At 42.8% G+C, this 17,969-nt stretch overlaps 1 protein-coding gene and 1 long non-coding RNA gene across 16 annotated transcripts in view; one reads left to right on the plus strand and one right to left on the minus strand.

The window, feature by feature from the left end:
* The window catches only part of BIN1 (bridging integrator 1), a 117,776-nt gene that overhangs the window by 73,753 nt on the left and 26,054 nt on the right, over positions 1-17,969 (plus strand). For 5 of the 15 annotated variants that reach the window (XM_079968871.1, XM_079968878.1, XM_079968883.1 and 2 more), the window contains 4 exons: positions 2,283-2,365; positions 7,126-7,170; positions 9,233-9,383; positions 14,791-14,919. In XM_079968871.1, coding sequence (XP_079824997.1) covers positions 2,283-2,365; positions 7,126-7,170; positions 9,233-9,383; positions 14,791-14,919 — 408 coding nt within the window. Of the gene's footprint in view, positions 1-2,282; positions 2,366-7,125; positions 7,171-9,232; positions 9,384-14,790; positions 14,920-16,193; positions 16,275-17,969 lie in introns of all 15 variants that reach the window. The other 10 variants (XM_079968880.1, XM_079968873.1, XM_079968875.1 and 7 more) reach the window with 4 other exon arrangements.
* On the minus strand, positions 11,012-14,782 carry LOC307212506. Its single transcript, XR_013837021.1, has 2 exons — positions 13,296-14,782; positions 11,012-13,249 (listed from the first exon to the last, which is right to left on the minus strand). It is a non-coding gene; the product is annotated as an uncharacterized lncRNA (long non-coding RNA).

Below are 17,969 nucleotides of genomic sequence, written 5' to 3' on the forward strand. Positions count from 1 at the left end.
GTGTAGCTATGTTAGCTGTTGGTGCTCAGGGATAATGGTACCACCTCCCATTGTTATTAGGGCATTTTTCCTCACTGGCATATCCCTTCATGATGTTATAGAACAGAAGTGACATGCTGGGTGGGGCCACAACATCAGCTCCATGGCTCACTATTTCTTACCAGAAGGGGAGGCTGTGGGGCAATGAGGAGGCTGGCATGGTGGAAATGTCCCTCTGGAGCCAATCAGGTGCTCCTAGTAGTGTGCCAGCCTCCCCACTGCTTTGTCCATCCCTCCTCTTTCCAGTAAACACCAACAACCCACTTGCCGGCAAGCTAGCATGGCAGCTCTGCCCTTACCTGACCAGTTGCTTCAGTTCCAGAGCATGACCAGAAGCTCACAGTTCAGCAGCCTTGCTGAAACATAGCAGCTCTGCATGGGAGCACCATGTCTATTTCATTGAGTTTCCCTGGGGAAGAATAGTGGGACATAAAATGCAATTAAATAAATCATCATTTCATTTGGCCCTGGTCCCTCATCCTGTCCCCACTGCATTTGTCTTTAGCTATACCTAGTGAGTTCTTTCAGCCAGCTCGTATTTTTTCTGCTTTGGAAGAATGAAGCTATTTCCATTTTACTTGTGTGAGCCCACCTGTGAGTAAGAAGCCTTGATTTATACTATTATGGCATAGTTTGTTCTGTCAAGCTGTTGAATTGGTACCAATCCATAAAAGGTTTCGTTTAATGTCCAATACATATAGTTACATAGGCCGTGCAGTTGCTTCAGAAAATTTAAATGCCTGCATGTGGAATGATGACTTTATATCTTCTCTTCCCCTGAATTCTGCACAAATCCCAAAATAGGGAACCAACAAGTTTAAGGTTCAAAGCAGCGAATGCAGAATAAGACAGGGCCAGACAAACTAGTAAAATGTTGCTTAGCAGTGATGCATTCATCCAACACATTTGGACAGCCTGTTACTACTTGGTAACAAGATTTTGTATCCCAATTTTCCCTCTTTTGGCAAAAGATTATTTCTGTGAAAGGTCTCTTTCCTTTGCAGTTATCTACATTTATTAGAGCCTGGGGGAGGTCGGTTGAATTGCTGCTGTGGAAAACACATGGCTGCCGTCACCCCCTTCCCGCCCCATGGCATGAACGCTAAGTTTGGCCTAGCATCTTGTTTAGTGACAAACTGTGATTGCATAGCAACCAAGGCTGCTGCAGTTCCAAGCAAGGCTCCTGGCTACGGATGGGAAGAGAGAGCAGAAGGAAGGCATTAAGTCGCAATGAGGAACAAAGACCCTGTGTTGACACAAGGGCCCATAGTAGTGGAAGTATGTGATAGAAGGGGCAAAGGGGGAGAAAAGGCAGGAAACAGTAGAAACACGAGCTGAATTTGTTTCCCTAATGAGACACAGGCTTCGCTTATGCGGCACCTGTTTCTGGAAGTCAAATGATGCTCACAGGACTTGGTGCTTTCAGTTTCTGTGACCATGAATCAGTGGGAATGAATGGAAGACCATTTCCCGTAGCCTAGTTTCTGGGTTGTAATGTTATGGGTGGGGAACTTTCAACCTGTGGGCTTAATTAGGTCTACTGGAAACTTCTGTAGCACAGCTGGTCCCATCCTATAACACCAAACAGCTGATTGGTGCTTATAGGAAACCCACTGACACCTGTACTTATAGCAAGCACCAAAGTGGGACTTGTCAGAAGAGAAAGTTGCATTGCCAGCTTGAACTGAAGCCAGTGATGCAAAATACCTCTCTCTGCTGGTTTAAGCTGTGTCTGCAAATAGGTTCTGTTTTGTTTTGGGTCACCTGACATCAATATGACACCAGCCAATTGACAGGTGGGAGGCCCCACCACCTGTCAAAATGGCCTTTAGGGTATGTTTGTTGGGGGAGGGTAGAATTTGACCCACTGGCCAGATCCTGTTCCCAACCCATCCTCTAGGTTTTCATGCATTTTTTATAAGCTCTTGTACAGTGGTACCTCGGGTTACAAACTCCTCAGGTTACAAACACTTCGGGTTACAGACTCCGCTAACCCGGAAGAAGTAACTCAGGTTAAGAACTTTACCTCAGGACGAGAATAGAAATCGCGTGCTGGTGGCGCAGCGGCAGCAGGAGGCCCCATTAGCTAAAGTGGTACCTCAGGTTAAGAATGGTTTCAGGTTAAGAACGGTCCTCCGGAACAAATTAAGTACGTAACCAGAGGTGCCACTGTATAAAAATTGTGAGCTTAATTCTTTCCTTTGTTGATCTTCTATTTATTCATTTTAAATTTTTTGTTTCAGCTGAACCAAAACTTGAATGATGTCCTTGTGAATCTAGACAAAGCGCAAGCAACAAGCACCTATCCTGTTAAAGCTCAGCCAAGGTTAGTCATTACTATATCTAGCATTGTGGGAAGGTCGGGGCAGGTCGGTGATACACTGGTTGTTAATCTTCTACCCCGCCAGCCCAAGAATTGGCCCACTGAATGCTTTTCTTTGTGTGTGCTGTTGCAGATACGGCAGCCACTGTGAGGGTGCCATCTCCCATTGCACACCAAACATCACATGGTTCTTAACATTTGTTGACTATGGTGATTTTGTGCACTTTTTAAAAAATAGTGTGTTTTGTTCAAAAGCAACATTTTGGAAAACAGTAGTGACTGAAGGGCAGAGAGGGGTGGGGAGCATAGGAGTGGTGAGAAGCAACAAACATCTCTCATGCTTTTTATGAATGGAGTTCTCAGTTATGGTTGAAACCTCCTTTTTCTCTGCCCCTGCTCCTGTGTTTTTAACAGCTGACTGACACACAGAAATTAACCATTGAAGCTTTTCCTGGTATGTCATGCAGTGGTAGGAACAGGAAATTTCTCTGTGTCAGACTGCTGTTTTAAAGGCACCAGAGCAAGTCCACTTAAAAAGGAGCCAACCTTTGGCACAATACCCTTGTCCTTGTGTCCTGTTCATACTCAGCCTGTAGCTAAACCTAAGTATGTGTACCTGAACTAATCACATATTCTTTCCCTGTTTCACCCCTGCCCTTCCCCCCCTTTCCTCCCCTTCCTATGTTTTTCCTCCCTGTGTCACATTTTAGATTGTAAGCTCCTTGGGGGCAGACACTTGTTCTCTTGTACTCTGTAAAATGCCTTGCACATTGATGGTGCTATATAAATAATAATAATAATAATAAAAATTAATAATAATAAACCTTATTCTCAGCTCTGGGGCTAAAGGCTGGCCCTTTGGGCTCCTTGACTCTGTTCCTTGCAGTCCATATTATTAAAAGCTGAGGGTCCCTGTGAAACACATGTTAACACACTTGTATGTTCAGTAAAAATGGATGGGGTTCAGGAAAAAAAATTGAGTTCTACAGCCTTAAGGGATTAATATAGTTAAACTAATTGTCAGTCATTAAGATGAGAGCTGCGTAGCTAAACATACAAATCACAGGTTTTTTGCTCTTTTTCCATTCTGCATGCAGCTGTGGCATCTAACCACACAGTGATTGCATTTAGACAATCACTATCTCATCTTAATAAGCCCACAATATTTATGAGCCTTTTTGCACATCCATCCCCTTCACACCTCCCTTTGAAGTCAATTTTCAGCAAGTTGTCTGAAATGGGAAACTGTGATTACCAGTTTTGGAACAAGGCAGGATATTAAACCAACTTTCAGCTTTGCCCCTTCTTCTCAATCTTGTCGCTGCTCTCATTGACATGGTATCTTGTTGACCCAGCCCAGCATGTTGGGTATCAGTGGCATTGTTTTGCAGTGGTTCCAATCCTGTGTGCACATTCAGAGGGAGTAGCATTTGGGGTGGGCAGAAACTATACTTACCATCATTTGGAGTGCTGCAGGGTACAATTTTGTCTGTTCAACATCTATATAAAGCCAGTGGAAACGGAGATTTTGAGCATGGTGTCCTCATTTCTCCATAACATCTGTATCAGGTGTGACTGTGCGAGCCCTGGGGTAGTGTCTGGATGCAGCAGTAGGCTGTATGTAGGTCAGCAAACTGAGCTTGAATCCTAGCAAGATGGAGACTCTGTGGCTGAGTGGCCTCCCAGCTCCAAGAGATAGGTCAGTTGCCTGTTCTGGATGGGGTTGCGCTCTCTTTGAAGGATCAGGTTGCAGTCTAGGGATGCTCTTTGGTCCATCTTTGTTGCTTGAGGCTCAGATGGCCTCAGTGACTTGCAGAGTCTTTTATCAACTTTGACTGATGTGACAGCAGAGGCTGCTCATGGACTGAGATAGCTTATCCACTGCGGTCCAGGAACTGATAAACTCATGACTGGATTGCTGTAGAAGTAGGAAAACCTTTGGGTTCCTGGAGGAAAAACAATCAAGGCCACCTAGCAGTTTCTGTTTTTGCCCTAACACTTTAAGGACTCGTTCAATGACTCACTTCCCCTTTTCATTTGTAAAAGAAATCCATTGTATCTTAGAGTTTTGTTTTGAATAAACCCAGCACAGCTTATGGGCACAAATAGGAATAAGGAGGAACTGGCTAGGGTTGTGTAAATACGCACACTTCTCTTTCCTCACCCTCTGCTCTTAAGGAGAAGGTAGGCCTCACTCCTTGGATGAGATGGCCTCTGGCTCTCACCCAAATGCATGAGTGATGAAGCAATTTGGGAACTTGGACTCCCAGCTGCTTTGAGTCCCACATGCTGTGTTAGCAGTAATGAGTTGAATGTGCCAAGACTGCATTAGGCAGAAGGAGAACTGTGGCTTGACTCCACCCTGCTTTGGCAAAATCAAATGGAGGTCAGTATGATATTTTAAACCCAACTGCTTTACGCTCACTCTTTTGTAGGTGCATTGAATTAAATTAAATGTAGAAGCTAAGGCAAAATGTTTAGCAGACACCAGGGAGCTCGTGGCTCTCATACTTTCAGCAATGAGCTGAGCACTTTGTGTAACCCCCAAGATGTAGAGTGCTTTCGTATCGACCATGCATGAACACAACTCTGTACAATGCTAAGTAAGAGCAATACATAAGACAAATGAGAGGGAGAGGCTGAACACGGATACAGTTTTATCAGTATGCTTTGTTTATGCAAACAAGTACCACTCTAGATGTATCGTGCCATGAGGAAAAAGAAAGAAGATGCTAGGGCTAGCTTTTGGTCTCCAGATGTTGTTGAACTCCATCTCCCATCATGCCTGACTGCTGCCCATGCTGGGTGAGGCTGATGGAGGTTGGAGTAGTGGTGGACCTTGGGGTTTCAAATTTCAGTGGCACCCTGTGCAATGCCAAAATTTGGTGCCTCCCCTTGTTCCATTCTAAATCATAGCTGCAGCATCCACAGTGGCATCCCCAAGGCTCAGCGTCCAGTGCAGTCAAACTGGTCATGCTGCCCTAAATCTGCCTGTGGTTGGAGTCCTTTAAAATCTGGAGGGACACAGGTTAGCCAGCTCTGATTTAAATGTATAGGAACCCTGGAGAGAGCAATTTAGATGGACGCCTTCCATTTTAAGGTTCATTTCTTCCTCATCCTTAGGTTCATAGTGACTTCAACTCAGATGTCATTTCAACACTACAGTTTTCTCTCTGGGGACATTTTGGAAGGAGTGCTCTCATAATTGAAACAATCTTTTTATTTTGTCCTGTTGCTCTTTGCATGAGGTCTGCCAGAATGACACCAGTTTATACTTGATAATAAGTTTGAAGCTTGGGAGAAAATGGCGAGATGGTAAAAAGAGCAGGCGGTCCCTATACAATATTGTACCAACACTATGCACAATGATATGCGCAAGAATTTATTTTTAAAGTTAAAACACCCTGATATATAGTGTAACACCCCCACCCCCAAGATATGCAGATAACAGGAGATGAAAAAATTATCAGAGCAGCCAGTAGACTAGGGGCAGCTAGCCTATGGAGCGTATATGCACACCCCACACTGCAAGAGGTTTGTTTTTGTGCCTGTAAAATTTATTTTTTCAATAATGATAGAAGTTTTCTTTTACTGCTTCTGTGGCTCCCTGCCTTAGGGGTTGGGGAACCCCCAGAACAGGTTTAGCGGGCACATGCATGAGTCATTTTGTGCACATATATCCTTCTTAGCATTCCTCTGAATTCCACCCATACATTTTACTTTACTTTTTTATTTTTTTTGAAAAAACAAACCCACTCCTGAGGGTTCCTGGCTGTGATTTTATGACATCAAAAGGTTTTTGTGATGCTTTCTGGACCACTCAAATATCCTTTTTATTTAATTTTAAAATGCCACATTCACTTATACACTTTGACATGTGGCCCTTGGAATGCTGGCCATGGGCCAATGGGGCCCTCAGCCTGAAGAAGGTCAGCCATCCCTGCAGTAGACTGTGCAAAAGGCAGGAAAGTCCACCCTAAGAAACTTGTGATGGGATATGAAGGACATGAAAGTAAATACTTCTCAGGAGCTTCTGATTTCACCCAAAAACTCCCCCCCAGTGGTTGTTCAGCCCCTATTGGTTTGTGGGGGTAAGTTCTCAACCATCTTACGGTACAACATCATTGGTGGAATGATCGCTTCAGACCTTAAGAAAATATTGCTGCATTGTTAAGGCCATGGGTGAAGATACTTTGGAAAGGACTTGCACATTTGGCGGGATGGTGGGTGGGTGCACATGGTAGGATCAATATGCCATAGGGTGATACCCTCAGGAGGTAACTCCCATGAAGTTAGAGCAAGGTTTAAAGAAGACACAAACTTATCTTTTGTAGCCTCACACTATTGATATGTTGATTGATAGCCAGTGGTCCTTGGCTCACTCAGCCACCTGCTGGATTGCTTAGCTTTCTAGTTTTCAACCTCTACCTTTGCCCTCCATATAACTTTGAGGTAACTTGGTAGATCAATGGTGGCAAGTAGCTTCCAAATGGAAAGCAATGAGCCATTGATCTCTCCTCTTCCTACCTCCTGAACATTCACACAGCACTTAAAAGGATATTTTTCTACTGAAAATGTCCGGCAGACTCCCTCTCTGCCAAGCTAATCAGATGCACACTGAGGGATGGCCCCATAGGTCCTCTTTGAATAAGTCTCTTCATGGTAACTATGTACATTAGCTCATGCACGGAATCTTCACCTTTCTTTCACATTGGTTGAGCCGTGTTGTAATGGACATCACTTTCGTGTGCCGTCCTCAACAGAAAGAAAACTAAACTGTTCTCCAGGCTGAGGAAAAAGATGAGCAGGTACCAGCAAGCTCCATTCCCTTCCCGCTCTGATTTGGATGTAAAAGCCAAAAGCCAGGCTGTATTCTAACAGCATTTAGTGCATTGTTAGCTTGGTGACTGAAATGGAGTTTCTGCATGATCCAAATTGCTTTGTTTTGGAATTACGGATTGCATTGATGTTTCTGAATAATCCTAATAGCGTTTTATAAATGTTTATAACCACTTCCACCCTCCTTTGAAAGTTGGCAACAGAAGATATATGGACCTTTGTATTTCCCAAAGAATAAATGAGTATCTTGTGGTCTACTCATGTACTGCAGACCTAACTACTGGAAGTTGCTTAAGAGAGAAAATTGCAGCTGTGTGCCAAGGCCACATTTCCTTTCAAGTGCAGGGAACTTCAGGAAAACTTGTAGTGGATCAGGACAGACATAGGTTGGGTGGGAGGAGAGATGGAAAAAATGGGAGCAGTCTTCTTCTCTCCCTCAAACCTTGTTGAAGATGATTTTTTAGGTCTCCTGTTCTTCCTTCTTGAAAGTCTAAAGAAAAATAATCTCATATCCTTTTTTTCTTCTATATTCTGTGGCAGCTTAGAATTGTGTTTTTATTCCTCTTTCAACTGAAATTTGTCCTTTTCAGGACAGGAGCCAGTCAGTCTTTTAACCTGTTCCCTTATACTTCCTAAAAATAGTGTAGATGTTGGATGATAATGTAAGTTGGGTGGATGCTTAGGGGACATGGTGCTTGGTTGTATTGTGTTTATATACTAACTAGCTTGCTGAATTGCATGGTGGCTGGTATTACTGTGTAACTCTGAGTTTACAGAGAGAACTCTCAATTGCTTCCTTCCCGCTGTGTATGTCCTTGGATAAGATCTGAGAGCTAAAAGACCTTCAACCTCCTTGCTGAAACAAGAGTCCCTGTGAGGATACATGCAAGGCAGGAGAATGGTTGAGGTGTGAGTTGGTGACCCACCTTTCATTACTTGCTTTCTGCAATTCCCATATGAGGCTCCCATAAACAAACAGGTTAGGGTCCCCTCTTAAAACCATGCTTCAAATATGTTTATCTAGAAGTAAGTCCTACCGGATTCAGTGGGATTTACTTCCTAGTATGAATGCTCAGCCATAGACAGGCCCTGAGCATGTGTTTCCTGTTCTGTTGCTAGAGACAGTTTTCAAACATTCTCAACGATTTCTAAATACTGAGATGACACAATGTGGTGTGGAAATCCAGCTCTTGTGATTGCTTTCCAAGAACAATGTATTTCAAAACAGCTTGTCTGCTCCAAACTTGAGCTTTATACTCATATGTTGTTTCAATATGGTCTGTTGCCCCCTATCTTGTTATGTGCCTGTAGCTATCACAGCTAACCAGTGGCTTTGGTGATTGAAATAATTATTGCGTAATATAGAGGATGGTGTGGGAGGGTGAAAGACATTGGTGGGGTTAAAGGTTGTATGCTTGATCTATTAGGGGCCCTGTTTAATTTAGTAAATATCACATTTACTAAAAGTCAGATTCTTTCTTGTTGAATTCTTAGGGGATAACAGCTTACTGTATGCAAGGGCCAAACTACACGTGGCATTAAACATACAGTTTGGTATTACATTATCAGGATCAAGACCACAGAATGCAAGGAGAATGAACTCTTCTTCCCCTCCCACATCACAGACCTGATGAAATCTATTCCCCATGCAGCTGTTGTTTGACATAGGAAGAAAGTTCCCATGGACATCTTCCTGTGAGAGGCAGCAGCTTACGGAGCGAGTGAATTTTTCTTGGCAATTGTGGTGTGGGAGGCAAGAGTTAAATGAATATACCCTATGTGTACTGTGCCCACCCAAAAACGCAGCTGCTGTTTGTTTTTGAAGATAACTTCTGCACCAAACTACATGATTATTGTCACACATTTTCTTGCATTAAAAGTTTGTGCTATTACAGTAATGGGGCCAGGCATCTGTTGCAAAATAATAATTTAAGAGGGTACTTTCCCTCATCCCTTAAAAGCTCATTCAAATGCTGATATTCTCTCTCTCTCTCTCTCTCTTTCCGTCTGTCTGTCTCTCTCTCTCTGCAGTGACAGTACCCCAGCAAAAGCAAACAAAACCCCCTCATCTCCGCCTGATGGGACTCCCATCACCAGCCCTGAGACCAAGGCTATCAACCATGAGCCAGAGCCATCCACTTTGGAAACACCTGGGGGAGGCATCCCTAAGTCTCCATCTCAGGTAGTGAGGATTGCTGCTGCTGCTGCTGCTGTTTTTTCCTTGAGGACATACATGACAATGTCATTCATGGTTGGGTTTCCTTGGCTGCTACTCTATGGAGAGTAATGGACTTTTCTCCATTTATGTTCACCAACAGTTCTAGGCAACGTGTATCAACTAGTCTCTCCATTTCCATCTAATGTTGTTCTTGCCTAATCCAGTTTCTTTATCTACAAACGACAGTACTTCCTCTTCAGTAGGGATTCTATGTAGGCCAAGCTGGTCTTGCTGTGTAACAGGTATGGTACATAACTGTTCTTAAGGACAAGCAGAGGCTATAGATAAACTAAGAAAACCTGTATTTGCATGGACAGCTTCTGGATCAACTGGTGGCACAGGATATCAGTTGAATCAGGAAGTAGAATATGGAAGTTAATTAGAATTTTTTTAAAAGGCAAATGGTTTTGCTAGTTAAGAAAGGTGCATTATGAACTCTTCCATCCTCAATGGACAAGAAACAGGTAAGTGAATTGGACCAGATATAAGATAATGATACTAAGAATGGCATTTTGGATATTGTTTTCTTCTTCTTCAGCATGAGATGCACTATTGCACAAAACCTGATCTTGACTTTTAAAGTGTAATGACAGCATTTTTGGGTTGTCAGCTTTGCAGCCATAATGGCCAGTTGAAACCCACAACAATCATGCAAAGAGAACAGCCTGTACATTGGCAGTTAGACAGTTGTAGGCTTTATGCGAAACAGACTACCTGAAAAGTCTTTGGTATGTCCCATGGTTGCCCAAGCAACTGCTGAGGATTACTGTACATGAATTGCTGAACAGCAAAGATGGCGGTTCTCTCCTAGCAAAAAAGTTACAGCAGGAAAATGTCAAATGTCAAAATATTTATATTATGTTCCAAACATTAACTTTTTACTATTGCTGGAGTTATTTTGATTTTTCTCAGATGTACATACAGTGTGAGTGGCTTTTATTTGGCCTTTTCTGTGCCCATCCTCCCCCCCCCCCCGAGAATGGTAGGTTTGTCCTAGCAGTTAAAGCACCAAACACTAAGTTGAGAATATTGTGCTTGTTAGAATGTTAACCCATGGGTGCTGAATTCTGGCTGTGGTATATCAAATGTAGGGCGTGTTTCATAATATTTACTGTAACTGTAGATTTATGTAAGGGCTGCCTGTGAGAAGGAATTACAGTATAACCCTCTACATACTTTCACTGTATTCAGCGGGGCTTGGTCCCAGGTAAGTGTGTCTTGGATGGTAACCTTAGTGTCCAAACAGAACCTAGCCAGAACCATTGAAAGTGTTCTTTGTATATAGCAGTATTTTTAAATAACCACATCCTGTCTTTTGAATAGGGCCCTAAATAATATGCCCCAAAGAAGAGGTGGAAATTCTAATTGGAAATATCGTATGTTCTGAGAGTAACCTCTATCTCATCTCAGATATGTTAGGTCCAAGAAGGAGGTGGTTTGGAAAACAGTTAAAACTTGGATATATGGAAACTTGAGGTTTCAGTGTAGGTGTTCTGCTGTAAAAAGGAATTTACAGATGGCCTCTTGAGGTGCTCCCTGATGTGCATCCTGCTCCAAACAGCTGATAGGTGGGATTTTAGGGTTTTTTTAAAAAAGGGGTAAGTAAGTAAAGCCTCAACTTTTACATCAGGGAGATGAATTCTACTTGCAGCACCTTCTTTCTGTGAGTGATTTCCATATCCAGTTAGGTATATGGATGTGAACCTCTGCTGGTGTATGTATGTGATTCCAGGCATTTTGGGGGCAAGGAATTGAAGCACTGCTGACCCACAATCTATATGTTTGGGATACCAGTTGTTTCTAATTCAGACAAGAAATTCTAAGCCCCCCTCCCTGCCCCCCTCACAGGGTGTGCCTCTCCTTTCAGGTACCTCTACCTGGGCTTTTCACTAACCCAGTCCTAACTCCTGACTCACTATGACACACCAGCAACCACTGCTACTTGCTCTCTTTCTCTAGCTGATACGGGGTTGGGCCTCTCAGGAAAGGCAACCCTTCTTCCTCATTGCTGCTAGTTGTTTCTTCCTTGGAGCAAACCACAGCCTCACCCTCTCAGTGCCACCTGTGTGGCTGAAAACGACTTACAACAACAAACAAAGCATGCATTAAAACCAGCCAAGACATAGTAAAATTTAAAACTCATTCATATTTTAAAAAGGAGGGTTAAAAACATTCTATCCCACAAAGGATTAAAATATCGCCTTCAGGTTTCTGGGGGGAAAAAAAACTCCACTTCTCTCTATCCCCGCTACCCCTTCCCAAAGAAATACAAAAGAAACATGGTTTACTATAGTATCTAGAGCTGACTTTCTCAGCCTTGGGTCCCCAGATGTTCTTGAACTACAGTGTGCATCATCTCTGACCACTGGCCTTGCTGGCTAGGGATGATGGGAGTTGTAGTCCCTGGGGAGCCAAAGTTGAGAAAGGCTGATCTAGGGAACTTGCCAAGGTAGTGCATTAACAGAAAATACACATGGCGAATGCTGCCATCAGCTGGTGGTTCTTTTTCAATGCATAGTTCAGCTAATCATTGCAGGTTGGTTGTTTCATTTATTATGCTCATACATCAGAGACAGATCCTAATGGGCATAAAACAGTATTTTTAAACCAGCAGATGGGCACATTAATTTTCCCAGAATATTTTTAAAATGAAATATAAGCATGCAGTAGTAAAGGCATTTCAGCAGGAAATCTATAATTCACTAAGAAGCATTCCTGACAAACCCTCTTCCACAGTTCAGTGGTTTATACTTGCAGATAAATGACTAAGTTGGGTGTGTTGAGGAAGAAGTGACATCTGGAACTTTAATGTGAGTTTTTGAAAGAAGATTTGACAATGTTGACACACTGGAGTTTAGCTAAGCACTAATCAGCTCAGCAATGAGTTGCTCTTAACCCCACCTCCTCATGCAAACAGCACCAAATATTTTTAAAATGCAATCAGCTTCCTGCTCTATACCTAAGAGTTCTTTTGTGCATTATTGTGTAATGAGAGATACAGTATTTTTCTCCTAAAATCAGCATTCTTGTCTGTTGCTAGCTCTCTCGCCTGCCCATGAAATCTTGAGTTGTGCAGGTGGAAATAAGTTTATATAGAAAGTTATAGGAAGGATCCACCATTAAAACATAAAGCAACATTAGATTTTTTTTTAGAGGCACATAAAAGTAGACGGTGGATGCGAATAAATGAAAAATACAACCTATTGCCTAACAAAATCAAATTTTAAAAGTTAAAGTGCAAGCCAAAGTACAGACCACAGGGGGGAAGAAATAAGCTATGTCCAGATGGTGTGGCAGAATGTAGGGGAAGGTGGAAAATCCACTTCCGTAAAGGGAAACTTCTTGAACTCTAAAGGAACGAGTTGACAGCACTGTCTCAAAGTTAGATAATCTGCCTGTCACTGCAATAGTGTATGAATAAGAATTGATCACTTGCATGCTGAAGGTGTGTTCTTGTTGGAAATCTAGAATGACTTCACTGAACACAGTGCAAAAATATTTTCTTAAGTTCTCCAAATGAATGTAGCAGCATTTGAAGAGGGCATGTGAGGAAACTTAAGCCTATTGGTCTTCTTCTAGATGACATGCCCCCTTCTCCAGAACTGTGGAAGACATTGCTCAGCTGCAGCCAAAAGACTGCCCTATTGAGAAGACATGGTTTCCATTTGATTTTTAGATCCCAGTAGGTGCTGAAAAAGTGCTTGTTAGGTAGTGCGGAGAAAGGCGTAACACTACTTTCCAGAGTTTTAAAAAGCATGAGTAGGGTGTGTGAGAGGGAAGATTGCAGTGCAGATAAACACCCATGTTGCCTCATGAAATCAGGCAGTGGTCTTTCCCAAGAGTGCTGGGCCCTGGGCATGCCAGTTCTTTCTATACTGAAAGCCAAAATGTAGGTTGTGTCTGTTGTTGTTAATAATGGATGTGTCCATTTCTAAAAACCCACTAAAAACTTTCTCCCACATCCCCAACCCCCAATTTCAGAAGCCTAATTTAGATTCCCTTCCACCAGTTATATTTAGTGTGTTGCTATTGTTAAAGCAATTAGGAGCATTACATTAGTCTTGACATTCTGCTGCCATTTGCTTGGAGATCTTCTAGTTGATCTGAAATTACCTTCTGCATGTGCTGGAATTTCTGCAGCTTTTGATTATCAGCCAGCTGATAAACATATGTATGAAATGGCAGCACCATCTTGTGCATTAAATGTAGGTCTGCAGTTAAAAGAGTTACACCCAGAGATAAGCCACTGTGTTACAAGAAACACTAAAAAGCAAAGTGTGTGAATCACGTTATTTTTGTGAATCTGTTATTTTTGGCACTTTTGTGACCTGTGAAACTAGCCAGATTGACTGTTGAAGACCCCAGTATGTAGTTTAGCTTGCTCATGCTTAATTGTCTTCAACAGTTTGGAAAACTAGATCTTTTCTGCTAGGCAGGGGCAGCATGACAAGTGTTTTGCACAATATTTTCACTGGGAAGCATTTTTTGAATGTTCAAGTAGCACAACACAATTGAAAACCAACCTACTGCTCTGATATTGCACCTAGAAATGAGACGCATTTCAGCTAATTTAGGTTTCTTAGTATGTTTGGTTGAAAGCATGACACCAAGTGAGCATCTGAGAAAGGAGAAGGAAGAGAAGAAAATCTTGACGTAACCAATCCAGATGGTACGGCCCCCAAGTGTGGCCTATGATGTTAAAGAAAAATAAGAGCCGCAATGTAACTTGTCGTAGGAGAATATGGATTCCCAGACCAGCATAATTTTTACTCTTGTGACATTTGTGGTTATTTCACAGGAATGCTGTGACTCCAAAAAGAATTGGACCCTGATTTCTTTTGGTTTGTATCTCAGCCATATTTAGGATGCCTTTGTGACGCTGAACCAAGGTCACTTATAAAGAATGGGTTTAATATATTGGGAAGCCTGTTTTTAGGAATCAGTAAAGCTGGCTTGGGTATCTTCTTTCTCTGTAGGCAGACAGGTACTGCTGCCACGAGTAATGCTGCTGTCTCTCCTGGCTCCTCAGCGCTCTTTTTTCGTAGTATGTAAACTCCCTCCTTGTCCTCCAGAAGGTTGCACAGACTCTAATTATGTATGCATGACCTATCTTATGCATATTAATTGTGTTACGCTTCTCCTCTGCAGAAGGGAGACCTGCCCACGACTGAAGTGTAACTAATGATGCGAAGCCTTCTTTTGGAAGTGTGTGATTGTTTCTCCTTCCTCCCATGTGTGGACAACCCCCCTAGACCTCCTTCCTCTCTAGTTGTGTGTGTGTTTTGTATTTAGTTTTTGCTAACCTGGTTCCTGTCTCTGGTTTTTTGGGTGTTGCTGTCTGTGCCGTCGCCATGTGTTCGCTTGCATGCAGTTGCGGAAAGGTCCTCCCGTGCCGCCACCTCCAAAACTCACTCCATCCAAGGAGATGAAGCAGGAGAACATCATCAACCTGTTTGATGACAATTTTGTCCCAGAGATCAGTGTGACAACCCCCTCACAGGTTAGCTTCTCCTTCTTCCCTGCCCTCCCTTGTCCCTTCCTCTATCCGCTTCACCTTCACCTAATTTTTTTTTTTTTTTTGGTCCTTTCCTTATTAGAGGTGTCAGGCCATGAAAACTGCTCAGTGCATGAATGTATGGGGGGCCCAATGTGATTTGAACTGGGCAAAAGGGCCAGTGAGTTTTCCCACCACATATTATTGGCTCAGAAACTGTGTCTGAGGTAGATGGAGGCAGAATACGTGGAGAGGTTCCATTATTTTCCAATGTCTTTCATCAAGGCCATGGAGATCAAACCTATTTCTCCCCAGCTAAATAGGAGAGTGAGGCAGGAAGGCATTATTGTTTCAGGACATTGTGTACACACACCCCCATCCCCACCCACACACCCTCATGTGAAGTGGTCCCAGTTCTGCAGCCAAGTGGAGGAAATGAGGTTTGGATCAAGGGCATCCATCCCCACCCTTTAGAACAAGCTTTTCTCCTGAGGCCCACATTCCTTTCTGGGGAGCTTTTTTGGGGGGGGCCTGGGCAAAAGTGGATGGCGCACAGAATCTAGGGTAAAGTTTAGAAGCTCTGCCCACATAATTTTTCTTAGAGTGAGGAGGAATTGTCTGGATGGGGCCCCCTTCATAACTGGGTGCTAGCATGGTCACCCTGGCTCGTACCTTACATCCCCTCACATGGTTGGGGGATTAAGAATTGTGAGATTCTTAAATATATGAATGTGGGCTATGCCTCACAGTGGTAACTTGAAACACCTGTGTGGTTTTAGCTGCCTCCAAGAAAGAAGTGCTTTCTTTTCTTATTGATAAGAGTCTGAGAGACAGATGGGTTTTGTGTTAGTGACTTTGGATGCTTTCATGCATCAACCCTAGACAGGTCATTCTTGGCCCTGGGCCTGCCCTTAATATTTTTTAAAGTCACTAGCATCTGCCACCTCTTCAGAGTCTCATGGCCTCTCAAGCTACTATTGTAAAGCTTGAGAAACTGATTGAAAACAAAGTATTCTATTGTAGCTAATTGCCTGAGGTAGTGACTAGGCAAATGGATGATATCCACCACATTGTCCCTTCCCGGGGATGATTTAATTCTAGCCCTTGTGATGGAAGAAGGAAGAAACAACAGCCTGACCAGTTTTCTGGCTACATTCTCACAACTTGCATCATCATCATCAACAACAACATTGTGATGTATAATTTTTTTCCATTATTCATAAAAAATGACACCTCTAGCAGTTCTGTTTCCTGATTCCGCTCTTCCTTCCCTACCTCAGTGCGGTGGCCTGCGGCTTTTACCTCTTCCTCCTGTTCGACGGCCGAAACATTGCGTGAGGGGCCTGGAGTTGGGAGAAAAGGCAAGTGTAGGCCACAAGTTACAAGGGTTGTGGGATTACCTCACAGTTGTGGGGATACAGGTCATAGTTCTACAACAGATTAGGATTCCTTATTGAGGGTGGGGAGCAAAGGAAGATATTAAGATGCCACTTAGCTAGCTTTAAACCTGATTTTTTAAAAAAAATAAATTAAAAAAAAGTAGGTCTTTGTCATTACCAGAAACATTTATTGGAATGTTCTGAAACAAATTAACACAGAAATGAGCACCAAGTGTGGATTTCTGTCTGGCCATTTAGTAGCAACCATGGGCCAGTTATGGGCCAGTTCTAGCAGAACAGGGTGTGGAGCTCTTTGGAAATGATGGGAGTTGGAGTCCAAAACATCTGGAGGACTTCTGGTTCCTCACCCCTGCAAGGGTGGAAACAAAAATCAACAGATCACAATATCTCTCCATCAGGACTTGATTTTAATAGGTAAGGGGGATGTTTATGTGTGGAAACCTCTTGAGAGATGACCAAAGGGAAGGTTCAGAAGTAAAGGAACTACAAAGGAAAAAAGAGGACCCTGTAGGGGGAATAAAAGGCTTGTAGTACAAAATAAAAGAGGTTGTTGGGAGTAGTGTGTGGGAGCAGTGATTTGTTTACATTTGAGAGAGAGAAGTAAATGAGCCTGTCTAGGATATCTTAGACTAAGGGACTTTTGGAAGAATGCCTGTGGGAAAACACCTGTAGAAAAATGTTATGTGGAAATGCAAAATCAATGATGAGCACAAGGTAGAATTAGTCTCACCATGAGGTACTGCAAGATTATTGTTTCATGTGGCAGGTTCTGAACAGCATTAGAGGCTATCCAAATTATTCTTAATTTAGTATAATTTTAATGAGGTGGGAGAATGGAATTTGAAGCAGAAAAATCTTAAATGCGCTGCTAGCCATGCAAAAAGGATCTCACCACCTGTTAGTGGCACTTTTCTTTCTTTCTCAAAATCCTGATATGTAGGCGGTGTGGTTTTAAAGAGGTTAATCGTCGGTAACATGCAATAGGCCGAATTTATAGCTTCAGTGAAACGTACCAACAAGCATTGCCTTTTCTTTTTGATTTTTCTTCCTAAAGACAAGAGCTCAGAGATAGCAGTGGATACCATGGGGAGCTAAGAAGGGAGAGCAGAGGCTTTGCATTAATGGGAAAGCAGAGACTAAAAGTGAGAAGAGTTGCACTTTGTAGAGTCTTTTGGTCAAGGGAACCAAGGGGCTGCCTTCAGTGTAGGAATTCTGCCTGTATATCCCCCGTTCATTTTGTTATCTGAGAAAGCCGTGGGCCACTGAGCAACCTCCCATCCTTGTCCACACCTATCTTTTCCTTGTAGCATGCCTCAACAACTCTTACACCATGTTTTATATCATACGTTTCTGTGTAAAAACACTTGCCTAAACAGAGCATTCAGCTTGGGACGCATCCAGTGTGGAGGACACCTGGCATGTACAGGTTTCAAATGGATGGGTTTGAGTCCTAGATCAGAAACCATAGGGAAAAACCTATGATCAATGTATTTCATGTACTATATGTGATTTTTTTCTGTGTGTGTGTTGGGCTAATTATTTGGGAGGAGAGGGATGGCAAACTAACAAGAAAGAGGAACCCTCGGCACATGGTGCAGGTAACTCTGGGGTGTCAGGTAAGCTTCTAGCATGGCTGTACCCTTTTGACCTGAATTG

This window comes from Podarcis cretensis (assembly GCF_951804945.1).
Source record: "Podarcis cretensis genome assembly, chromosome: 1".
NCBI lineage: Eukaryota > Metazoa > Chordata > Lepidosauria > Squamata > Lacertidae > Podarcis > Podarcis cretensis.